Here is a 24,383-nt window from a genome sequence, read left to right as displayed (position 1 = left end):
CCCATCGGCGAATCGGCGCTCCGCCCATATCTCTCCCAACGCCGACTTATCATATCGCTCCCACGCCCACCCCTATCACCAGTACGCCAACACCACCCTATTGGCAGCGTCCAGCCTCTATCACTTTCCCGCATTACGGACCCCTCCGCAGGATCTACGCTGGAGCCATGCTGATACCAGGAACTGGCGGGATGTGGCGAGCGCCGGGCTGCGTGGTCGTCGGTGGGATATTATCTCGTCCACCCCTGACGATGTCTGGAGTTACGCGTGAACGGGGTGGTGGATGAACTCGGGGTGATACGGCCACGCGGGGCTGTGCGACTCGGAAGTATCAGATGAGTTCAGCTCCGCCGAGCGTAACGAGTCTATTTCCGTATTCGCCGAAAGGTCACTATGGGCGTTATACAGAGGATAGTTGTCGCAGGTCAGTTGTACAGAAGTTTCCTCGTGCCAAGGCCCCTGATTGTTTGCGGGAGAAGTAGAGACGGAGGTGGTACGTAGTACAAAGGGGCTCTCATTTCGTGCCAGGCGCTGCTTGGTGCTTGGTCATGGAGTTTCCGTGATGTTGCTCTTTCTTCACGCGAGTTTATGCTTGATGCTTGGTAATGCGGCTGTTCTTTTTTGGCCCTGTGGCATTGGCGCCCTTGCTTTGAGGCCTGAAAAGCTGAGGTGATCAGCTGCTGGCAAAGGGAGATGGGGATGAGGAGAGACATGGTGACAGGGGGCCTCAGACGAAGAGTTGAAGGAAGACAGGAACGAGGTTCCCAGGGCAAGTGCGAACGGGGAGCTTAGAGAAGGCGCGATCGATGATTATATTAAAGGCTCGAACGACTCCGGGGAAGGTGCGAAAGCGGAGCTTGTCGCAGTTGAAATGTGGGCTCACTTCCGCCATTCACTCCCGCCATTGTGCCCCATCTCCCGTCAGTCCCGACGGCTCAAGTCTGGGGCGGTTCGCCGACTCAGCATCCGCATCCGTTCCCCGAAGAGCACGATCAACATCTCCCTCCTCATCATGATACTCCTCTTCCACTCGCCCACCCTCTCCAATCAACAACCTCCCGCTCTCCCGACCCCCGCGTGAATCCTCGAGGTCGCCAGGCTCCGTACCACCTAAGAAACGCATCCATGCAGGTCGAGTCCATGCGGTGCTCCTCATGCGTAATGAGCACAACCATCTGAAACGATTAGCAAGTTGCTACACAACCACTACAAGTGGACGGCCTCCACAGGCGAGATCACGCACCTTAACCACAAAAACCGCCACGGCAACCCCAGCCAACATCCCCGCCATCCTCCTCTCCTCCTCCCCCCAAACCCGTCCACACGCAACCTCCCTCCCTAACACCCTCTTGCACTGGTCCGCGCCGAACTCATCTCCGTCCTTCCCATGCGGAAACGGCCACGCCCGATCCACCACACTATTAAAACCACAGCACGCCCATCGATCCTGGATTCTCCTTATCGCATCCGCATCCTTAGCGCGGTATAGAGCCGCCCAGCGCTCTTCAGGGCCGCAGCTGGCAGGTAGGTATGTGAGTGCCCAAGTCGCAAGGGCAGTTTCGAAGGTGGTGATTAGAGTGAGGAGAGTGGTGAAGGTGGGAAGGTTGGAGGGGCGGAGGAGGCGGGCGAAGTAGGTTGTCGTGAGGGTGGTGAGGAGAGGAAGGAGGGTGATGAGGACGGGGAGAGTGAGAGGGATGGGGAGGGAGAGGAGGCGGATTTGGGTATAGGCGTAGCTGGTGATATTAGCGTTTGTGAGCTGGGTGTGATAGGTGAGTAGGGAGGACGTACCCAGCGAGTGCTGTTAGGAGGATGATGAGCTGTAGTGATGAAGTTCGTTAGCTGTATTCTCTGAGGCCTGAAACGCAACAAGAAGGCTTACAGGGGCGACTGTTACTACCGCAATTTGAACGGGTGTCATCGTGAAGGTGTGTTGTTCGTCTGCACCGGCGAGCAGGCTAGAAAGCAAGGGGGCACGAATATATCAGACTTTGACAATAAACTGTGTCGAGATTGCCTTATAGTATGAAGAGTTTCGCCTAGTTTAATCTGCAGTGCAAAATGTAATCCGTTTGATCACACCAGAGAAGACATGTATAGGAGCGTTTGGAGTGAGAATGTTTTCCGAGGCAGAGCGCCAAGACATGTTGCTGGGTGGGTCCCTTACGTACCAGTTGATCCGCCGGTACCCATTTCCCCGTTATAGTCGCCAGGTTGTCCATTTCGGAACTATAGTAATCGAATAAGTTGTACAAAAACCTCTAAGGGTCATAGCCATTTATGTTAAAGGTTTGTGCCCCTATATTGTTGATGAACGATTCCACGATCGTTGCTATGTTGTATCGATCGTCGTACAGCTAGCGTTAGCTAGCGGCGGTAAGACAATTGAATTTCAGCGGCTAATAGTGAATGGTGACAGGGGCCAAGGCATGCGCATACCTCGACGGTGATGTATACAAAGCGTAAAAGTTAAATATATCACCGTTGCAGGTTCGCAGGAGAAGCGTCCATCCACCCACATTCTTTCGACGCGCACATTCCGCATAGACAGTCCGCGTCTCTTTATGTAAAGAAACACCGGCCAGCCCCGTGGCCCTACCAATGCAGGCTGCATTGCACGAGGAAGATGTGCAGAGAGCATTATCTACGATTACCTCTCTTACCCTCTCTCCACCTGAGCATAGGCTATTATCATGCTTCGTGCAAGACGCAGTTGATCCCAAAGCCGCGGCGTTATATGTCCTCCAGCGAGCATCCCGCTATGGCAAATATTTAATACACATGGAAACTGAGCTCTATAATCTCCTTGAAGGCTGGAAAAGGCTTGTGGAACGATGTAGAGCGTTGAACTGGCCAACTAAGATCTCTTTTAGTTACATCGCCAACCCAAGTATCATCGGCGACAAAGTCCTTGGTTGTGGCACGATTATGCTGCATTACGAAGCGATCAAAAGTATGGTGGGATGTCTTCGGCTGGAGTAGAGTAGCCCTATGCCTGTCCGCATCGTTCCCACAGATGTTGTTGCGGGCCTAAAAACCCCCTCGGGCGTACGTTGCTTCCTAAATAAATGCTTGATGCTTCTGTAATTACGGTTCCAGGCTTCATTACGCGAGATACTCGCGGTATTTATTACAGCGAGTGAACTGCGGCAGCTATCCAACTGGCTGAATATTCCCTCAGATGATCTAAGCCAGCTTAGGAACACTTGGACACTTGCAGGTACCGCTGCTGCTGCCTTTAGGCTGGGGCGAATTCAGATCCTTCCTGACTGGATTTCCGGCGAATCTGGTAACGGCCTGGAAAATAGCTCTTGCAAGGTAGGCAATCTCTATCGTTTGCATGAAAATGCTAACCTGGCATTCTTAGTATATGTTAAGCTATGGGTTGGTTCGTCCTTTCGTTGGGATCGAGAACGACAAGGGGAAGATAGTCCGCTTTCTTGAGGTCGTTAGTATCTCTACAAAGGACCCCCAGGGATTGCCTCTCCCAAGCGCCTTTCTCTTTAGCATCCATTCCCGTTTCTGTAACTCTCTACGATGGGTCCAAGTTCAACATCAGATACAGCGCGGCTGGCCAGGAAACGCTTTCTGGCACAGCTGCAAGACGACATTTCGCAGGGTTGTTAGCTGCACAGTTCCTATGTTTAGGCGTCTGTGGCTCCATTTTCCCCGCTGGACTCGCGCGCTCACGTACCGGCTTCTTCTAAAAGTTGGGAATAAAATGTATGGGAGGACGCTTAATTGGGTGCAACGTGTACCTTTTGGATTGTACATCAAGCATGGTCCAGGCAAGTTTGTACCGAGCGGGGAAGGGCCTGCGTTGAGGCTTGTTGAGCAGTACACAAAAGTTGCAGCTCCGAGGCTTATAGACTTGCTTACAACTGAGAGCGAGACCTATCTCGTGATGACTCGCGTACCAGGGACTCCACTAGAAGAGGCTATTCAGAGCGACTCGTACGCGGAACGGTCGCAACTAGCAGCTGATATACGGAGCTGCGTCACCCAATTTCACCAAATCCCAAACCCTAACAGCGCAGCTATCTGTAGTGCAGTTGGCGGTCCGGCATTCGACTATCGACTCGGAGACCCAGCAGGGCCATTTGACAGCGAGAGCTTTTAATAACCATGTTATATTTCGGTCGAGTCTAAGGTCCGCCATACATGACCATCGCCACGAGATATTCTCTCACGCGAATTTTAGCCCGACAAATATCCTCGTCGAGCGTGGGAAACTCTCTGGCATCGTCGATTTCGGTTGCGCGGGCTTTTACCCGGAGTATTGGGAGTATACGAAAGGGATCTATAAACCGCGTGGCCGGATACCTTGTCGGATGTATTTTCAGGGTTGTATAAGGATGAATTAGCGCAGAAAGGTTGCTGTGGGAGAATGGGAACCCGTTTTAATGCATAGTACATAAATTTAGAACTTATCAAACACCGTTCGGCGTATGTAGATGGGGGATATAGTCTTGGAAATTGAATTGTATCTCTGTATGCCTCCAGTCCAGCGCCCAATTCATTCTCCCCGCGAGATACCATCATGAGCGTTTCATATAAGCGCCCGCCTACAAAACGGCCACACGGCTCCACTATGGCCGTAAAACTCTCAGGGCGCTTGTTAATTACTAAAATTACATTTGTTAGCTATAACGTCTCTGCGGTTGGTCCAGGTCTGATTCTGCCTTGTCGGTCCAGCTTTGATAGCTATTGTAAAACACCAACAGGGCGGCTCCATTTCCGACACCGTTAGATAAGGTGTATGTATATAGAGTCGAATTAATTTATTGAACTGCCATTCCCCTCTTGCTTTCATTTGCATTGTCTAGACCTCTTGCTACATCAGCAGTATCGTTTTATTTACAGTAACGTTCGCAATGGCGTAATGAGCACCATGGCGTAATGAGCACCATGGCGTAATGAGCACCAAAACCCCCACCTTGCAACTTCAAACTTGTAAACTACAACAATGGCGAGACGCAAGAGCGTCCGGGTTCAAGAGAACGAAGCTCGTATAGCTAGCTGAAGCTATAATAGCTTACCAGAATCGACAGTTTACAAGCTTAAACGCTACTACAGAACACTTTCAAGTTAATCGGATGACTTTGACACGTCGCGTGTCAGGAGGCTATTCTCGAGCGCAAGCATGACAAAACCAACAACTTTTATCTACAGTTGAAGAGAGTACCTTGGTTAAGTGGAATTCTCATCGATAGGACGCCCTATTAGACACCAGCTAATAAAGGAATTGGCGGAAGAAATCAGGATTCAAAGAGTGCAATGCGTTAACGACACGTCATCTCAAATTGTACGATACCCACCAATTGGCAAAGAATGGATCCAACGCTTTATTCAACGTCATATAGAGCTTGCTACAATTACCACTCGACAAATCGAGTCTGCAAGACGTCAAGAAGCAACGTTCGAAGCACTTGAACATTGGTTTGCAGTGTTGCAAGCGAAGTCGCAAGAACAGAACTACGCGTTATGTAACATCTATAACATGGATGAATCAGGGTTTGGGATTGGTACAAGCCAAACGAACCGTGTAGTAGTTGATGCTACTATACGTACGCATTGGAAAGTTGTTCCTGGCCGTCAAGAGTGGGTGTCGGTCATTGAGTGCAGATAAACGCGTTTTGCCACCACTTGTGATTTTCAAAGCTACAACTATCGACAGCACTTGGTGTACAAATCCACACGTTTATGACTGGCGATTCTCAGCAAGTACGAAAGGTTAGACGTCAAACGTTCATGGATTACAGTGGTTACAACAAGTTTTTGAGCCTGAAACCTGTGAAATTGCAGATGGCAAACCACGGCTTTTGATTGCAGATGGCCATGACAGTCATATTTCTGCAAACTTTATTGCTCATTGCATGCAACATAACATCGATCTTCTTATACTTCCGCCTCATTGTTCACATATCCTTCAACCTCTTGTCCAGTATTTGGGCTTAAAGACTGCACTTGCAAAGGAGACAGACCAACTTTCACGAGTTGGAGTAAGGCATATACAAAAGGTAGAATGGATAGAAATGTACTACAAAGCAAGGTTACGAGCAATATCGCAATACAACATTCAAAGCGCATGGTTAGGAGCGGGTATTTATCCATTCAATCCTCAAGATGCATATAAACACTTACCAACTTTACACACCCGCTCTTCTATAACCTCAACAAACGCTACTATACCACCTCCGCAAACACCAAACCATCACTCATTGCTCCTTAGCTCTCCACAAAGCGGTACAGAGTTGCGTAGCTCAAATGCAGCTCTTAATTTGATGTTACAAGCTCAAAATGTGCTTGACTCTCCAACACGCAAATATATCTCACGACTTACATGCACTGCTGAAACTTTGAGAACGCAAAACAGATTATTACTTAAGGAGCTACAAGATACCCAAAGTGTTTTATCGGCACGTAGAGCTAATAAGCGTGGCAAGAGAGTAGCGTTAAAAGGAGTTATTGTGATGAGTACTCAAGAAATCCAGTCGGCAGTTGCGCAGATTGAAAACACGACCCATGACAATAAGGGTAAAGGTCGGGCACAAAGGGTTGAACAAGACAGTATTATTGAGGAAGTTGAGGAGGACCTACTTATAGATGATTTGCCTGACTTGGAATTTGGTAACGTACATGTATAGCGAAAGCGCCAAACAAGCGAAAGCGCCAAACAAGCGAAAGCGCCAAAATTATCTACCCTCACGACAAACATTGCGATAAATCTACCACAACATTAGAAATCAATTGAAACTACTCGGAGTCCTCTTCCTCAGAGGTGTCTATTACAATCTGACACGTGCGCGCATTGTGCCCAGTCTCACCACACTTGCCACAGCGACGGGCACGGGTTTCTTCCCTTGGCTTCCGACCACGGCTTGCCCTTATTTCCTGCTCTACCTGCTGCACAACATCCCTCTCATCCTGTAGCTCTTGCGCCCCTTGTTGACTAAGTGATCCTCCTTGCTGTAGTCGTGTTTTCCTAGCTCTCCGGCGCTTGCTTAGTACTTCATTTGCCTGTCGTAGGTTTTGGTTCTCTCCCTTTAGCAGTGCTAATTGATGCATTATTTGCGATGCACCCTTTGTAAACTGGTCAACAGCTGCATAGATTGAGGTTGGAGAGCTATTTTGATGGCGTGAAATCCGAGTTTTAATAAATGTAGACTGTGACATAGCTTCAATTGGGTTGTTTGGTGTCTGAGAAACCCAAGGTTGAGCAGTACCTGGGCGGGAGCTTGGAGGCGTTGGTGTCCTTAACTTAAGATCAAGTGTAGATATCACTCTCTCAGGGTCAAATGGAAGAAGCCCTGCCCCTCGGAACCCGCCTCAAATGTTACTTTCCGTCATTGTAGTGTTAAATGCAGCGTGGAAGGCAGGAAAGAAGTCATCCTTTGTAATATGAGAAATATGAGCCTGCATCATATCTTCAATTTGCCGACCATAGGCCTGCTTTAACGGGCCGAAACAGCCAACATCAAGTGGCTGGAGTAGATGAGAAGAGTGAGCAGGCATACAAAGCGTAATAATGTTGTGTTCCTTGCAGTACTCCTCAAACTCATCTGAGTGGTGGCTCTCATGACCATCAAGGACTAACAAGCGATAACCACCAACACTCCGGGCCTTTGTATGCTTCTCAAAGTGCTGAATCCAATCCATGCCTCTCTCGTTTGTAGTCCAGCCATTTTCAGTAACAGAAATCACCCAATCGCTTGAAAATCCACTATTCTCATACCAAGATGTAAGGTGGTTTTTGCCTGCAAAAATGATAAATGGTGGTACTGCCCAACCTTGAGAACTAACGCCTTGGATTACTGTAACCCATTCCCGATTACCAGGCTGTACCTTCTTTGCTTTTGCCCGCCCGTCTGAGCTTGTTACAACCATAGCAGTTGAGATAACGCCCATCATAAACCCAGTCTCATCAAAGTTGTAGATATCTGCTTCATCGATACCATATTTCGCAATTGTGTTACGCACAAGCTCAAACCAGCCATTAATAACTTCTGGATCTTCGCACTTAGCCCTCTGGTAGTCGTATTTGCGCTGAAAGCGTGTCTGGAGCTCTACACGCCGCTTAACAAAGTTTGAAGCCCAACGCGACCCAACGCGTGACGCGTCGCGTGTTGCAAGTAGTCGACTTGCCATATCTTCAACAACAGACAGCCGAGGAAGAAACCCTTTGGCAGCTAGGTCGAGTATATACTGAACAAGGACGGACTCCTCTAGGTTAGTTAATTTCCGTGAGTTGGCTTGGATATCGCGTCGTGAAGGTACACCTTCTAGACGACGACCTAGCTTGCGGTGGTCCACAGAATAGATCCTAGCAGCAACTCGAAGGCGTAACTTTGGGTCGCTTTGCATAGCCTGGATAGCTAGCACTAATTGGCTTTCATCGTTTTTATGGGGCATGTTTTGTTGTTGAGGAATTTAACATTTAGTTGGGGGGTTTGGTCACCGCATCATTTTGGCGCTTTCGCTTGTTTGGCGCTTTCGCTATACATGTACGTTACGCTTAGTTGTATTATAGTTGAAAATTGATTTGAAGTCAGAGGACTCAGGTTTTGGTGCTCATTACGCCATGGTGCTCATTACGCCATTGCAAACGTTACTAGACCACTGCTATTAACCGAATCCCAATTTGACGCGTAAATCGCGTCACGTAACCCACCCCTCTGTAAGGACACAGGGCACCCAGCTCACAGTAATAGCATATGAGAGTGCGAGTCGGAGGCTAAACGGATGCTATCCTATAGGTCTACTACAAAGGATACAAAAAAGATGAAGGGGGAACCCCGTTGAGTCTGTTTCCTTAAGTACCCGAAACCAGTGTTGTCAATAGACCGACCGACCAGACCAAAGGGTCCCAGTCGGTCGGTCTGGCTAATTTTGAGACCTGGTCTAGTCGATCTGCCTTGGTCTGCAGACCAAATAGACCAAATAGACAGTCTGCCAAGGGGTGGGAATTGGATGTGATTTGAATGAATAGATTGAAGTCTAATTGTAGCTACGATACATGCCGGCAGTATTCAATGACTTGAGACATTCACATGCCTCAATAATATCTTCTTTGAGTCTGTTTTGAGCGTCTGAGATTAGCAGTTTAGCACTACTAAACACCCGCTCAACTTCTGCTGACATGGCTGGTATTGACAAGATATCTAGCGCCATTCTCGACAATGCTGGATACAGAGTAGAATGGTCATTCCACCATTGGATGATATTGCTAACATGAGCTTCTGGTTTGATGTAGCAGTAATCCTCATACTCGTCTGCCAGTAGCTGAGCCAGCGGTCTACAGTCTAATCGCTGGGATAAAAACTGCTCGAGTATATCCATGTCTGGGACTGTAACACGTGTCTCCCTGCTTGTCCCAGCCAATTTGGGATTGCGGTCTTTATAACTTGTAGTCCAAAGATGCTCGACAGCTTTATGAGCCTCAGATATCCAATCAGAGCGGTGCTCCCAAAGTTGCTCAAGAAAGCTCCATTTAAGCTGTGGATTTAGGACAACTGCTGCTACATATACTGGTGATGTTTCTGTGAGATTGTAATATCTGTCGAGTAATTTCCAGGCGTTATTGATGCAAACCGTAATGTTATCGTAACCTAAGTGTTCATAATCTTGTTTTGCAGCTTCAAGATGATGCAGCAGAATCTCCATCAAGGGCCCATATTGATCCACGTTTTCCATCCTTGGCTTGGCTTTCCATGCGCAGTGTTAACTCTTTGAATGGTTTCAATAAAGCTAGAATACGTGTAAGCTGATCCCAGTCATCCCATGTCAGTTGATCTTGAGCTATATCTTTGTCGAAACTTCTTGCTGCAAAGAGATCTATTGGATCCTTCAAACGCATAGCCCGCTCAATCATGCTGTATGTTGAATTCCAGCATGTGGCATTATCCGCAACAACCATCAGCTGCTCAATTTCCAATCCTTCTTGCCGTTGGATTCAGAAAAACTCCTCTCGCCGTTGGGGCGTTCTGCGTATATGGTGAACAGTGTTGTGAAGTTTACCAACTGGACCTTTATGCCGCCAAAGTTCAAGTTCACGCTGCTCGTTTGATAACTGATGAGCTGCAGAGACATCGATTTCAAATGATTCTGCATCTGTACCAAAGAGAAAAGCTTTGACGACTAAGTTTAGCACATGCCCTGTACAGCGTAAACGTCGAGCTTTTTGCTGACTGACCAAGCCATCAGCTAACTCAAGCTTTTGGCAGACGGATAATATGCAAACATCATTGGAAGATGCATTATCAAGCATAAAGTAACCAATCTTCGACCATAGTGAATACTCATCAATAACTGACAGTACTGCTTCTGCCATATTCTCGCCAGTGTGCTGCCCACGTAAACGTTGCAAACCTAGCAAAGCTGATTGTGTTGTGGTTCCGTTAATCCAGTGGCCCACAATACCAAGAAGAGCAAGGGAATTTGTTGATGTCCACATGTCAAAACTTAGATGAACTTGACCTTCGTAGTTTGCAAACATTGTCTGGACATGAGTTTTTTGCATTTGAAACTCTTTCATAACCCAGCCTCGAATGGTGTTATGAGAACGTGGTAAAAGATCTCCTAATACTGCATTACAGTATACTAGTAGCTCACGGAACTGCTCGTGTTCTACTTCTGAAAATCTGACGTTTGTGCACACTATCCATCGCAGTAATAAGGTCTTAAATTTTGCGAAATCGATCGTTGATACTACACTATAAGCTGCAGCTCGCTGCTGTTGAAGCACAGATCGAGGTCGAGAACTAGATGTACCATCCTTGGATTTACCGTGGAAATGAATCATGTGGTTCATTGCATGTGTAGTTGTCCTTGACGAGTATGTCTTTGTAACCCTCTTATTATAGCACAACTGGCATAACCAGAATGGTGTGTCATCATGGACCCGGATGATCTCCTGGCCATGCTGCCAAACCCACGAGGTATTTGGACATTTCCCAGGTGGTGCAGAGCGAAATCCAGCTGGCAACTTATAGCTGTCGGTGCTAGGCTGCTGGAATCAGGTAAACTCTCTGGCGGTATATGTGGTGTGCTGTGGAATGATCCATCTGATGGGTTGGATGAGTAGAGCTGTTCAAGCTCAAAGTCAGATAAGCCCCCTAGAATGCTTTGCGAATCAGAGAGTTGTGGAGAGTTATCAGTCATAATGGTGTAAATGAAGTAGTAAGATTGAAAACCAGAGAAGAAGCCGACCTTGAACTTAACATGTAGGAAATGGCGGTGAAGCCCTGGTTCACAGTAACGGGATTTCACCAATCACGATCTCAGAATAAAGCAGACAGTCTATTTGGTCTGTCGACTGGTATGTCATACTGACATTCGTTGCACTCAGTTTGCTATCAAACTCAAGAGCAAACTTGGAAATCTCCTCCTCAAACCTACAAGTCACTATACATATTTTGGCTTATCACACCAACAACAAGAGCAATACTACTCAACGATTGCTACAACCATCTATGATTCATTACACGTCATCGCTCCTTAGTTACTGGGCCGATATTACCACATAGCATATCTCTACAACCCTCTATGATTCATTACATGACATCACTCATACTACCACATGACATATCTCTACCAACTAGAGGCCTAGGAGCATGAACGATAGCTCTAAAAGCTCCTACGAACCTCTATGATTCATTACATGTCATCGCTCTTTAGTTACCCACAAGATTGGTTAAGTTATGACATAATTTGTCCATGACATAATTTGTCTATGACATAATTTGTCTATAGGGGTACTCTGACCTTGGACCTCCTTTTACTTCCTATAGGCTACGAACCTAAGAGATGGTTCTATGGGATTCTCTTACGTCGACTACAGTTACCAAGCCTGGTAAGTCATGGAAAGTCTTGGAAAATGAGAGAACTACACTCTTTTAGCATAAATAGGATTGCCCTTTCCTTAAGAAAGGGCAAGCAGACAATACAGTAAATCGACTATCACATACTTCCACGTCTTTTCCAAGCTTCCAAGCATTCATCTTGTTACTCCTTGTTTCTGAAAAGTCAGTGAGGTGTTAACCTCTGACTTACCCCTGAGTTCCCAGACTCAACATTTGTTGCAACTTGTCTGAACCACTTCACTACATCATGTAACGCTGACTTCTAAACGATAGAAGACACAGAGGTTCTCTTGCGTAAAGGTTTACTTATCAGAGGAGGCAGGGGATCAGACACAAAGGCTTCAAGTAACACGTTACTAGTATATAACAAATACTGTATTGAGTTGAGCACGAAGCTCCTATCTAAGGAAATACTATCTACTTATATAGTGGCGTTGTGCCTAGTGGACTCTTGGGAACTCACTCGAGTCCTCGGAGTCCTGGACTCTTAGGACTCTTCTCATCATCCTGCGAGTCCATCACGTGCCTAGTGGACTCCTGGGAACTCACTCGAGTCCTCGGAGTCCTGGACTCTTAGGACTCTTCTCATCATCCTGCGAGTCCGTCACGTGATACTTTCGGAACTACTATTCCCCGCTGCCCCTCCAGGTACCAGGGCCGGTCTCATGCGACCTCCCTCCTTCCTGTCCTGTAGTTGGCCAGCCTTCTTGTTCCGTCGTAACACATCACACACCTGATTGCTGCGTTGTGGAATAGTCTAAGCTACGACCCTTTGGCTCTGTTTTCTAAGACAGTGTGTTTTCTTAGTAAATTCATCCCTTCCTTGGGTGGCTAGATTCTCACATCTGGTGCACCCACCATTACATGGTAGACTGTCGGCAGACCAAACAGACAGTCTGTCGACTTGCAGATGGTCTGTTTGGTCTGCCGACATGAGAACCTCTTGTCGGTCGGTCTGGCTCACATTTTGAGGCGGTCTGGTCGGTCTATTGCCAACACTGCCCGAAACGGGCCCGACTCGGTTATCCCAACCCTAGCCCTGATCCTTCCACCACAACAGGTCAGCATCGACCCTGAACCCTACACCCTTACCGTCCCCCACTATAGTGTAACTCGCTATGTGCTCCTCTACTGGTTCGAAACCACACTGAGTCAGATTTCATGCTTGTAGTGACCGTAACAGTTCTGAGACAGGTTCTCGAGTATCTAGGTAAGGAGGCATCCTTACACCCTCGTTGTACAACAACCATAATTATGCCAATTAAGCCCATACTGTAATGGTGGGTGCACCAGATATGAGAATCTAGCCACCCAAGGAAGGGATGAATTTACTAAGACAACACACTGTCTTAGGAAACAGAGCCAAAGGGTTGTAGCTTAGACTATTCCACAACGCAGCAATCAGGTGTATGATGTGGTGAAGTGGTTTAGACAAGTTGCAACAAATGTTGAGTCTGAGAACTCAGGGGTAAGTCAAGAGGTTAGCACCTCACTGACTTTTCAAAAACAGAGAATAACAAGATCAATGCTTGGAAGCTTGGAAAAGACGTAGAAGTATGTGCTAGTCGATTTACTGTATTGCCTGCTTGCCCTTTCTTAAGGAAAGGGCAATCCTATTTATGCCAAAGGAGTGTAGTTCTCTTATTTTCCATGACTTTCCATGACTAACCAGGCTTGGTAAATGTATTAGAAATCAAGTGCGACCCACAACTAGCTTGCTAATCATGTAGTGAACGTAAGAGAATCCCATAGAACCATCTCTTGGGTTCCTAGCCTATAGGAAGTGAAAAGGAGGTCCAAGGTCAGAGTACCTATAGACAAATTATGTCATAACTTAACCAATCTTGTGGGTAACTAAGGAGCGATGACGTGTAATGAATCATAGAGGGTTGTAGAAGCTTCTAGAGCTATCGTTCATGTTCCTAGGCCTCTAGTTGGTAGAGATATGCCATGTGGTAGTATTGGCCCACCCCCTTAAGGAGGAGATTTTCTTAATAACTTGTTCAATGAGTGTCCAAATGATATGCCGTGATGTATGTAGCATAAACAGATGTAGTAGAAGAGTTTTCAGCAATCGTTGAGTAGTATTGCTTCTGTTGTTGGTGTGATAAGCCCAGATATGTATGGTGACTTGTAGGTTTGAGGAGGAGATTTCTAAGTTTGCTCTTGAGTTTGATAGCAAACTGAGTGCAACGAATGTCAGTATGACACATACCAACGCAGGCAGATTATTAGGAGGCAGTTAGAGGGTGCAACACCTACTAAGATTGCACATGACCTAAACCTTAACCGAAGCACTGTACGATATACAATTGCAGTTGACCTAATACGCACCAAAGGCAAGAGCCTACCCCGTACAGCACGGGGAAAGTTATACACAGAAGCAGAGCAACGCCTTATACTCTGCCACGTATGACTAAAACCCAAAGTATACATATTACCAAGAAGTGAAGGATGCTTGTAATGTTGCTTGCTTAACATCAACTATAAATAGGATACTACATGAAGCAGGCATAGGCAATTGGCATGTAACGGGGTTCCGCTGTTACAGTACATGTGGTATATAAAGCGTGTTACGCATATTCCGGGCGAGCCGGAATACTGTACTCAGTGTTCCACCCACTCGCTTCGCTCGTAGGTGGCGACAGCGATCTGGCTGCGACAGCGATATGTGCGCCACTTTGATACATAGATGAAATAATAATATTTGTCGTAACAACAACCCTCTACGATGCCTTTGAATAGTGATCCAAGTTGAGCTGACCATCTTATTGAGGCCCGGTAGTTCTATTTGAAACAACCAGATACTTATACAATTACTTGGGTTGCCCGCAAGTTTAATGTCAACTGTGAGACACTCTGACGACACATTACTACCCCTCCCCTTCCCTGCGGGGGTCAAAACTGAGTTTTATCTCAAGCACAACATACTGCAGTTTGTCAATTTATATATGTCCAACTGAAGTGTGGGGTCCCTACAAACCTACCAATGGTTTTACAGGCTGTTGCGGACTTATGACCTGATCGTACGATCCCATCGCAACGGTGGTTACAACGCTTCCTTAAGGCATACCCTGAATTCCACTCGATTCATACGAAGACTTTAAATACGCATAGAAAGCAAGCACAAAAGAAAGAGGTGTTTGAGGAAATTTTCCTTACATATAACGCACTTATTACAAAACACAACATTAAGCCATATAACTTATGGAATGTTAACGAGACTGGCTACATGATTGGATGTTATAAATCTACAGTTGTTATTGTGCCGATTGGCGTAAAGCAATGGACTGTTGATAATCCTGAGAATCGGCTCTCTGTTACTGTGATTAAGGGAGTAAATGCAAGTGGTACAGCATTCCGGGGAAACTTCATATGGACTCATAGTATAATGATAACCTTGAGCCAAATATAATGGTGGGTGCACCAGATGTGATAATCGCACCCTGAGCAATCGCACAGGGGCCTGTAGGCTCAGCCACACTGTTATTCCGCCAGCCATGCACATAAAAGGCGCTAAACAAATGATGGGCCACTAAAAAGCATCACTTTCACAAGGTATCTGAATGTGGCCCCCAAATTCGTTGGTTTGGACCAACACAATTGGCAGGTGTCATAGCTCCTGATTGGCTTGTTTGGCCTGCGGTGCTATCTGATAGGGCTATATCAAAATGGGCGATAGGACCGTGGACAAGCTCCTTTTATTGAGTTTGGGCCTTTGTTCTTTCGAAGTTGGCAAAGGCTGATAGATATGGTATTTCAGATAGCTCGATATGGTAGTCCTTGTCTCCAATTTTGATTAGGGTGGTGGTGGTTGGATGCGGAGGCTATCATGTGAAACAATATCAGTCCAATCGACCTTCATCAACCAATGTGGATGTCAAGTGAAGGCTACAGCGAGCGAATATAATAACCTTCAACAGATGCCTTCTCCTTTAGCAATTTTATAGACTGGGTTTGGTAATTCATCATGCAGTGTCACTGTTCTAAATAAACGCTCCAACAGAAATGCTAGTTGCAAACGGTAGTCGTGACGTTTGCTACAACGAAGAGACGTTTGCTCCAGTGATAAGTCACTGATTACTGTGAATGAACAGAACAGCACACCTTGTTCAGTATCAAACACTACAGCCATTATAATCGCTCTAGTATCAACTTAACTTGTAACGTACTTGTTAGAACCGACCAATACTGTACTTTCTACACTTTTATTACAGCCTTGTGATGTTATATTGCAAACGGGACGTCGACCTGATGAAAGGCGTCGACCAACATCAATTTTCTTCCAAGCGCGTGCAACGGTTACCAACAGCTCGGTGAGCAATGACAGTTTCTACGATGATGATAACATCTCATGGTACTTGTGACTTACTATGATCACGTTTGCGGTCTTGTGAGTCGCTTTCCAGTACTTGTTGGCTCCAACATCTCTGTGGTCTCGGTGTGCTGCCTCAAGTCGGTTCAGCCTCGCTCGTGACTGCAAACACCTAACATGGCGACCTACTCGTCGGCCTCCTTCGTCATCGTGAGAATTATAAGTTCCAAGCCTGTGGCGCAGTTGAGATGGAATTTATGTATCAACTATGCCGTTTGTCTCTTCATATCATGAAAGTAATACAAATCCCTCAACACAGAACTCAAGCAGCGATAGCTCGCCTTCCGCATTCCACATTTTCTCATAATATCCTCACTTACCTCACCATAATCAACTACACCATGAACGGACACTACTCCGGTGGCACTCTATATCCTCCTCTCCCCCCTCGGCGGCTGACATTATCACCACGCCCTCTACATCCACGTCTCCCACCCCTACGGCATGCTCTACCAACTCAACCCCGCAACCCTCACCTCCCCCTCCACCCTCTCCGACCACTTGACCGAAGACATCCGCGACCTCCCGCACCATCATCGCCGCCCTCCTCATCGACCCCGATGTCGCGAGCGCGCATGACATCCTGGTCAACACTCCCGTCCCCTCAGTCTCTACCCCTACCAGCACTCCCACAGATATCGCGGTGCCAGCAGCGCTTGGGTCCTCTAAGCACTCACCCGCCTCGGTGCAGCGGTGTTCGGCATCGATAAGCCCGTCGCGCCGTTGATGGAGGAGGCGACCCTGCTAGCTGCCTTCGCAGACTCGAACGGGTCGAGCTAGATGAGAGAGTCGCGGGCAGTACGGGCGAAGAGGAAGGCGGCGGAGATGTGGGAAGTGAAGAGGTGTGGTGTTAGTGGGTGTGAAACTTGTGCTATGCTTCTGCAGAGGGGGTGTAGGGATGGGTGAAGGTCATGGTGGTGAGTTTGGAGGCTAGAGAAGTAAGCAGAATGGGCATGATTTGAAGATGGGGTCGGCAAGCTCATGTTCATGGCACAAATCGAAACAGGCGATGTCGGTAGATTGATGAATTTGTGAGAGCTAAACGACTGATTGAATTATATTTTCGAGGACCCGGATGAGGCATTTCTATGGACACGGGATATATAAGCAAACACACCATTAACACTCATCACACGCCCTACCCTCATTCGCTCCATCCTCATCGGTTCTTCGACCCCGAGGAAAGCAACGAAACCTTACTCACAAGTTCTTCTCGATGAAGCTCAGCACAGTCTGATAGCCCTTCTCATACTCTTTCACCACCGCGGGATCATCCAAATCGCCCCTCGCCGCCATCCACCCATGGATCATCTTATCCCAAGTCTCAACATGCTTCACAACCTTCAAGTTCTTCTCAAACGCCTCCACATCCTTCTTACTCTCGTCCATACTGGCCAGCAGCATATGCGGGGCCGTAATCTTCGCCGCGTCCGCACCACTCACACCGGCCGGATGGCACTGAACGCTGACCGCCCACGGGGTGTTCTCCCCAGACGTAAGCGACATGATCTTTCCGCCCCAGCAGTACCCCAGCCCGACCCATTTCTCGATCTTCGGCGACGCCTTCTTGAAGCTCTCTAGGAAGCGGTGCGTCTTCTCGCACCCGGCAGGGAAGTCGCCGTGCTGCTTAAACCAGTTGCCGAGCTTCTCGGCTGTGGCGGGGGTGGGGGGGTACCATTCAAGCGGGCAGGGATCGTTGTCCCAGAAATCGGGGACGAAGACGCGGTAGGTGGAGTCGCACGAGAGAATGTCGGCGCCTTGGAGGGTTTGGGGGTAGTAGCCGAAGATGTCGGCGACGACGAAGATGCCCGTGGTGGCGGAGGGTGAACCGGTGACGTCTAGGGGAGTTAGTTGAGAGGTGATTGAAGAAGGGGAGGGGGGGAATGAAAGAGGGACGAACAGGTCTTGATGCCGTCGATGGTCTCATAGGTGCCCTTTGCCTTGTATTCCTTCTCGGGTACGATCGGGGGGATGGTGCAGCAGGCCTTGGAGTGCCCGGAGATCTTCTCAACGTGCTCGAAGGGGGTTGGTTTAGACATTGTGGGAGGTTGTTTATGAAAGTATCGAGTGTTGTGGTGGTTGATGCGTGTTGTTGGGAAGAGAGACGGGCAGATTGGGAGTATTATCACGGAGGAGGGGTGATATAGACGTAATGGCAGGTCTGTGGAAAGGCGTGTGGGCCGACACCACATTTGGCAGGGGAATGGATGTGAAGCTCGGTAGTTCGGTGTGGGGGTTAAGGAAGGGCATAGGTAGTTGGATTCAACTGAGCTCAGTAGGCAAGAAAGGCTTAATTCAATTACCTTATCAGAGTCTCATGGCATATAATCGTACGATTAAGCTGCAAAGAGAAATTCTCATTATTCTTGTCCCCAAGTCTTTGTTTACTTTGTGTTAACGTCATCATCGTCGTCATAATTCATCCGAGGAAGAAATGGTGGGTGGCGGGGTAGCTTGTTGGTCACGTGAATTATTAACCATGGGTTTAATCACGTGATTATAAGGGACCAGGATAGGGGTCTAGGTTACGACTTTATATCGTTGATAAGTTATTAAATATTATTCCCAGGGGTTATCCGTGCTGCATTATCGTCCCGCATGCAAACTAGCTACCAAACGGATAAATAGCATGGAATAAAGAATATGAAATATGGAATGGCTGGGGATTTTCATCTCGGTTCCGCCCCGAAATAGGCAACCCTCCGCAAATCCGTCCCTACCATCCCAATCCCAGGCGTGACGACGTCAACGTGCAGAAACGCGAACTCCATCGGGTCGTGAATTGTCATAACGTAGACAAATTATTTCGGGGGAGGAGAGGCTCTGCTTCTCTATCTCCTTCATTATCTCCACTAAAGGTGTCAAAAGTGTCACTTCTTTTAGCCTAATGGTGCAGATCTGAATAGGTAAAGCTATAGGTATAGGTAGTTCCCCTCTCCTCTTTGTCTTCTTTGCTTGTTTGTCTCGCTCCGTTTGCATCTGCATCTACATTTTAAGCTACATTTCAAGCTTTTACCCAAGACTTCACTCATATATCTCCTAGACTTCTACACCCCAAATCTCCCACATGGCCTCTGATCTCTTTCTCTCAGAGGCCCCTCCCCTCAGCCCAGCCTGGCTAGCCTACGAAAAGGCAAAGGGCCACATCAACGCCCCAGGTCCCCAAGAAGACATCTCCCGCGCCGACGCCCTCCGACTCCGCCAACGGAGCTACGCCAAAACCTGCCGCGACCGCAATGAACATCTGGCCTCTCCCACTGGCCCCTCCCACGCCCTCCTCTGCGACATCCAAACCCACCCCGACTCCACCCAGTCCCCTGACGGCGCCACAATCCACCTCCGCATCTACATCCCCACCGCGCTCACGCACCCCCAGGATTTCATCATCTACTACCACGGCGGCGGCCTCTGCGTCGGAGACCTCGACAGCGAGGACCTCCAGTGCCGTCGCCTCGCGAAGGATCTGGGCATCAAAGTCGTCTCAGTCGAGTACCGCCTCTTCCCCGACTACTCCCCCGATACCGCCGTCGCCGACGCCTGGGCCGCTTTCCTCGGCATCGCTAAGCTGTGGAAATACAACACCGACCAGCAACCAGGACGCGTCTACATAGTCGGCAGCTCCTCCGGCGCCCAACTCGCCGCGCAAACCGCACAGCGCGCACGCGGCACTCCATATCTCATCTCCGGCCTTGTCATCCGCTGCCCCGTCACCGTCGACGCGAGTAAAGGCGGCGTCTCGATCCCGCAGCGCTACGAAGATCGCCACACGAGTTTCAGCCCCTCATTCGGGACGAGTCTGCTCGGTTTCGACGCGGATAACCACCTCCCTATGGCGAGGGATATGCCATTGAACGCTGATAACTTTGCGGGAATGCCGCCGACGTTCCTGCAGCTGTGCACGAATGATATCTTTTATAGCGATGGGGCGTGTTATGCTGAGGCGGTGGAGGAGGCGGGGAATGAGCTCGTGACGGATGTGATGGTGGGGTGGCCGCATACGTTTTGGTTGAAGGCGCCGGAGTTGGAGGAGGCGGGGGAGGCGGATGGGAGGGTGATTGGGTGGTTGAAGGAGAGGGTTGGGTGTCAGTAAATGAGGGGTGTTGATGGGGGCGTTTTAGATGAGATGAGATACCAAGCGATAGAGGGAGATACCATACAAGGGGCTGGCACCATTTATAGCTACAGGATGAGATGTGTCCGATAGTCAATCCAATCATAAATCAATTCAATTCATTCGTATCCGAGTGCATATGTAAGTAGTTTGATAACGATCATTACACTAGCTAGTTATTTCTAATTTACCATCGTGCTGTATCGCGTCATGTCCCGTCGTTAAGTTCGCTCATGGGGATATCAAAAAGCGCTATCAAACCATACACCGACGGCGCCAGAATCATAACCCAGGTACCCCCCCCCACCGAACGTCCATCATCAACCCCCAGCAACTCACCATCTCACCAAGCACCACCTCCCCTGCACCCCCCTCACCCAAACCTCAACACAATCTTCCAACTTAGCGCCCTCGCCTCCCGAATCGAGCACGCAATACAATTCCTCCCCTTCCGACTCACCAGCGCATTGTACCCCTTCTCCGCGCACCACGCGCGTGTCAGCATCTCTAGATCGCTACCGAAGCGGCGCTTGCGCGAGACGTACGCGCTCTGCGCCGGGTGCGCATCCAGGGCTGCTACCTCGGGCGGGTCGGGCTCGGTGCAGTCGATGACGAAGATTTCGGTGCTGGAGGTGTGGAGGGAGAGGAGGGGGGGTGGTGCGGCGGGGGAGGGGAAGACGACGGAGGAGAGGGTGTGGCGGGAGAAGTTGTAGGATTTGTGGAGGGCGTGGCCTGGATGCGTTAGTTGGGGGGCTTTAGAAGGGTAGGGGGATGGGATGATAGGCTTACCTGTGAATAAAGTGTGTGGCCCCGAGGATGCACTGTCGAGCTGTACGGCCGGCGATCCTGGGTTTGTTGACGATTGAATTAATTGCGTGTGTAACGACGGGACGCAAGGGTGGGCAGTGACAAATTGAACGTCGTATATGAGCGCGAAATTCATAGATTTCGTAGGCTCATCGGACGGCTTGACGGTGAATTGCAACATGGCGGAATATGTACGAATATTAGGCTTGCCTGCAGTTTCAACACCGGGTTCATCCTCTTCGAGTGGTGAAGACTCGGCAGAGTCAAGGCCAGTAAATAGATCGAGAGATTCTAGATTTACTTCCAGGTTCACCGGATCAGGGACATCGGCCGGTGGCAGCGTGAAGTCTCCTGGAAGAATCGTCCTGGCATCTCCATCTCCGAGAACGTGGGACTCGCGCTCCACTGTAGATTTCTTCCAGATGCGGGCAGCATGAGGCCCTTCTTCTCCATCTGAACGAGGCTCCAATTCTACATCGACGCTCACCCACCCTTCGACAACTCTCTTTGGCTTAATAGGTGAAGATAGCCAGCCCATGCACTCGCTCGCACCCTTCCCGGCAGCAAGAACTCTACCAATAATGCAAGCCGTGCTCCAAAAGCTTTGCCCCGAGTATACGAAGCCACCATATAGGTTAGCATCACCCCCAAGCCGTGCGACTGCAACCTCGTCGTTCTCAAGTAACGTCGACATCATTAAATGGCTCAATCCCTCTCCAGGTAGAATAAGGCCCGTCAGATATGATTTCGAGAGCCACCCCGAAGGATGGAACATATTCGGCTGTCCACCCATAGTCAGGCCTCTTCGGAGTCGTCCAATTCCTGCGAAATATGACGATCGCTGCGTAGTCATGGAGAGGGATGTTCCAGCCTGTGAAGCGCGGTCGGAGAGAGTGCTTCCAGTGCCGTCACTTCCCTTCTCAAGATCCATAGCAAATTTCTCAGCGATACGCTCAGCTCCTGGCCACCTCATCTTTCGAGAGAAGCGGATCAGTCCATTGATTTGCCTTTTTTGGCGCCTGCCTTGGAAGTCAATCGTGTGGGAGGTGATAGGGTCAAACTCTTCATGCTGCGGAGTTACGGCCTGTTTAATTGACGATAGCCACCCCGAAGGTCGTTTCTCATGCTCTGGCGGATATTGCTCTGATGGTTGATTGACAGACTGTGTAATCTTAATATTCTCAAGCCACAGCCTGGCCAGTAAAAGCGACCATTTCACAGGTCTTGTGACATCTCTTTCGAACCTCTGTATCTCTTCCGCTGTTATAAGCCCCGGATCCTGTCGTGCGCTTCGGCTAACCGCGTCAAGTCTGACAACAAGCTCGCAAGACAATAATATTTGAAGCAGGAGCCAAAATTGCTGGCTCTCGTGCCTGTGCTCTTCTTCTTCGCCATCAACATCAACTTCCTCTTCCTGGTCAGGTTGGTAAGACGGGCCCCACAGAGTCTGCCCAAGCCTTATCCGCCATTCAACATTGCTAAAATCAACCCAGATGCCAGGCTCTGTGAGAACGCTCACTAAGGTTTCAATTTGAACATGGAAGCTGGTGGGGTCATCTGCATCAGTGACGCGCGTCGGTGGGAACAAAACTTGTGTGAAGAGTTCTGTGTACATCTCTACTGATGTCTTGGAAACTGGGGGTTTTGCGTGGTATGCTAATCCCATCTCGGTCAGTTTCGACACAACTGAAGCTTCACTTAGTGGTCTTAGTCCACGCTTCTTCCCTTTCAAAAATTTGACTCTGAGTGATTGTAGAGTCTTTTCATCCTGATGGGGTTTGTCCTCGTGAAGCGCATCCGCAACCGCAACTTCGAGCGCTGCCTGAAACCCAACAGTCCCCCGTTCCAAGCCTTGCATACTCAGCATATTTGGCCTCTCTTTACAACGAGGGACAAAGTGTGGGGTTTTATTTCCATTCTCTTCAGTGGCCTGTTCTACCACCGCGTCTCTTTTTTGCTTGCGAATGATGTGCGGGGTTGTGGTGACGCATCCCCAAGCTTTCTCTTCTATTTGCCCATGGTCGCTCAAGTCCCGTATCTCCAATTCCTCGTTCCAAGGAAAGGCAACTGAAGGATGCGGCGCTCCGGCATGGTGGCCCTCTGATCGAACAAAGAATTGGGGTGCCCCGGAAAATAGCTTGTGTATGTCGGCAAGTGTGAGCGGCTGGATAATGCGCTTCAGCTGAATGTCAGCTTTGACGGGCTGCTTGGCCGATTCGGAGTCGTTGAATGGGGGTGGGGGAGGTAATGGTTTGTTCGGATCGGATGTGGGAGTCGCTACATTGCCGGCCTTTCCTTGAGTTGGTGATTGAAGGGGCGCTTGCTGTACAGAGTCGTAGGTTAGAACGCGGTCGCAAGTGGGCAGCTGAGGCTTACACACCTTATTTTGAATATCTTCGTCAGCACCAGGTCGCGGACCAGCGCTGGATCGAGTTCTGCCCAAAAAGCTTCGGAAGAAGTCGCCTCGGGTTGGCAGTCTCCGGCTGGCTCTGTCCTTCTTGCTGGTGTCAACATTGGCAATATTATCGTGTTCAGCCTTGCGCTTCGGTCTTGAGCGCTTGAGCAGCGATGAAAATGACGGCATTCTCGCTGGAATGAAGACCTGGCTATAACTCCATTGGAAAAGAATAGGGAATACTGGAATTTCAATTACTGGACAAGAAGATGAGGAGAGAGGATGACGGAAGGTAAATGAAAGAGTAGTGCCAAGACTTTGACTTCCGTCCAGAAGCGTATATTGCAGGAGCTGTATGCACATTCTAGTATAGGTATACTAGAATGTGCATACATCCCAAGTTTGCAGCTGTAGAAGTACTGTAATAAGTTGATTAAAGGCACGAACCTTCAGCGCCAATGGTGTCGTCAAGGGAAATGCAGCCACAGAAACACGGCGAGTGAAGCCACTTGATGGCTCAAATGAGTTGCCCCCTATAAAGTTTTGTGGGGTGGGGTTCGTGATGTTGCAAGTACTGGAGATGAGCACTTGGATAAACTTCTTCTATTCCGCCTCGGCAATCGAATAATTCCTTATTCTCTCATTCTATGGGATTTGCGTTGGTTTCACATGTCCATCCAGAGAAACGGGCAAGGCTTAAACTAGCCCCTTGCATCACATCACGAAGTTCGTCCAGAAAGTCAAGCAACGTAGATCAGATATAGCGAGCACTTACTCAACGACCCCTTATATCTTTCTTGCTATATGCATTGAAGTTCGGCATATGAACAGCCTATG

At 48.6% G+C, this 24,383-nt stretch overlaps 8 protein-coding genes across 8 annotated transcripts; 4 read left to right on the top strand and 4 right to left on the bottom strand.

Moving 5' to 3' along the window:
* Nucleotides 1-1,010: 1,010 nt before the first annotated feature.
* VC83_00212 (uncharacterized protein) lies at nt 1,011-1,918 on the bottom strand (the record flags this gene model as incomplete). Its single annotated transcript, XM_024463908.1, has 4 exons — nt 1,011-1,175; nt 1,244-1,733; nt 1,789-1,817; nt 1,880-1,918. 4 exons carry the CDS (start codon nt 1,916-1,918, stop codon nt 1,011-1,013), a joined length of 723 nt encoding a protein of 240 aa, XP_024328531.1.
* A 680-nt stretch (nt 1,919-2,598) lies between these two features.
* On the top strand, nt 2,599-2,979 carry VC83_00211 (uncharacterized protein; the record flags this gene model as incomplete). Its single annotated transcript, XM_024463907.1, has 1 exon — nt 2,599-2,979. One exon carries the CDS (start codon nt 2,599-2,601, stop codon nt 2,977-2,979), a length of 381 nt encoding a protein of 126 aa, XP_024328530.1.
* Nucleotides 2,980-3,718: 739 nt separating this feature from the next.
* VC83_00210 (uncharacterized protein) lies at nt 3,719-4,117 on the top strand (the record flags this gene model as incomplete). The annotated part of the gene is made up of 1 exon (XM_024463906.1): nt 3,719-4,117. The coding sequence occupies one exon, from the start codon at nt 3,719-3,721 to the stop codon at nt 4,115-4,117; it is 399 nt and encodes a 132-aa protein (XP_024328529.1).
* A 5,795-nt stretch (nt 4,118-9,912) lies between these two features.
* VC83_00209 (uncharacterized protein) lies at nt 9,913-10,327 on the bottom strand (the record flags this gene model as incomplete). The annotated part of the gene is made up of 2 exons (XM_024463905.1): nt 9,913-10,107; nt 10,190-10,327. 2 exons carry the CDS (start codon nt 10,325-10,327, stop codon nt 9,913-9,915), a joined length of 333 nt encoding a protein of 110 aa, XP_024328193.1.
* Nucleotides 10,328-16,350: 6,023 nt separating this feature from the next.
* On the top strand, nt 16,351-16,960 carry VC83_00208 (uncharacterized protein; the record flags this gene model as incomplete). The annotated part of the gene is made up of 2 exons (XM_024463904.1): nt 16,351-16,383; nt 16,745-16,960. The coding sequence occupies 2 exons, from the start codon at nt 16,351-16,353 to the stop codon at nt 16,958-16,960; spliced, it is 249 nt and encodes an 82-aa protein (XP_024328194.1).
* Nucleotides 16,775-18,844, bottom strand: VC83_00207 (uncharacterized protein). The gene is made up of 2 exons (XM_024463903.1): nt 18,134-18,844; nt 16,775-18,071 (listed from the first exon to the last, which is right to left on the bottom strand). Exons 1-2 carry the CDS (start codon nt 18,423-18,425, stop codon nt 17,434-17,436), a joined length of 930 nt encoding a protein of 309 aa, XP_024328189.1. The 5' UTR covers nt 18,426-18,844; the 3' UTR covers nt 16,775-17,433.
* On the top strand, nt 18,829-20,478 carry VC83_00206 (uncharacterized protein). Its single transcript, XM_024463902.1, has 2 exons — nt 18,829-19,157; nt 19,277-20,478. The coding sequence occupies exon 2, from the start codon at nt 19,301-19,303 to the stop codon at nt 20,321-20,323; it is 1,023 nt and encodes a 340-aa protein (XP_024328190.1). The 5' UTR covers nt 18,829-19,157; nt 19,277-19,300; the 3' UTR covers nt 20,324-20,478.
* Nucleotides 20,479-20,686: 208 nt separating this feature from the next.
* On the bottom strand, nt 20,687-23,909 carry VC83_00205 (uncharacterized protein; the record flags this gene model as incomplete). The annotated part of the gene is made up of 3 exons (XM_024463901.1): nt 20,687-21,076; nt 21,134-23,474; nt 23,532-23,909. 3 exons carry the CDS (start codon nt 23,907-23,909, stop codon nt 20,718-20,720), a joined length of 3,078 nt encoding a protein of 1,025 aa, XP_024328191.1. The 3' UTR covers nt 20,687-20,717.
* Between the last annotated feature and the right edge of the window lie 474 nt (nt 23,910-24,383).

Source organism: Pseudogymnoascus destructans (assembly GCF_001641265.1).
Source record: "Pseudogymnoascus destructans isolate 20631-21 unplaced genomic scaffold scaffold_1, whole genome shotgun sequence".
Taxonomy (NCBI): domain Eukaryota; kingdom Fungi; phylum Ascomycota; class Leotiomycetes; order Thelebolales; family Thelebolaceae; genus Pseudogymnoascus; species Pseudogymnoascus destructans.
This window is presented reverse-complemented; position numbering and strand designations above follow the sequence as displayed.

Excerpts from the sequence above, each read along its gene's own strand:
- VC83_00206 (XM_024463902.1), top strand. The coding sequence starts at position 19,301 with ATGGCCTCTGATCTCTTTCTCTCAGAGGCCCCTCCCCTCAGCCCAGCC.
- VC83_00207 (XM_024463903.1), bottom strand. The coding sequence starts at position 18,425 with ATGTGGTGTCGGCCCACACGCCTTTCCACAGACCTGCCATTACGTCTA. Across the intron at positions 18,072-18,133 it reads CATCGACGGCATCAAGACCT|ACGTCACCGGTTCACCCTCC; the intron begins GTTCGTCCCTCT and ends TAACTCCCCTAG.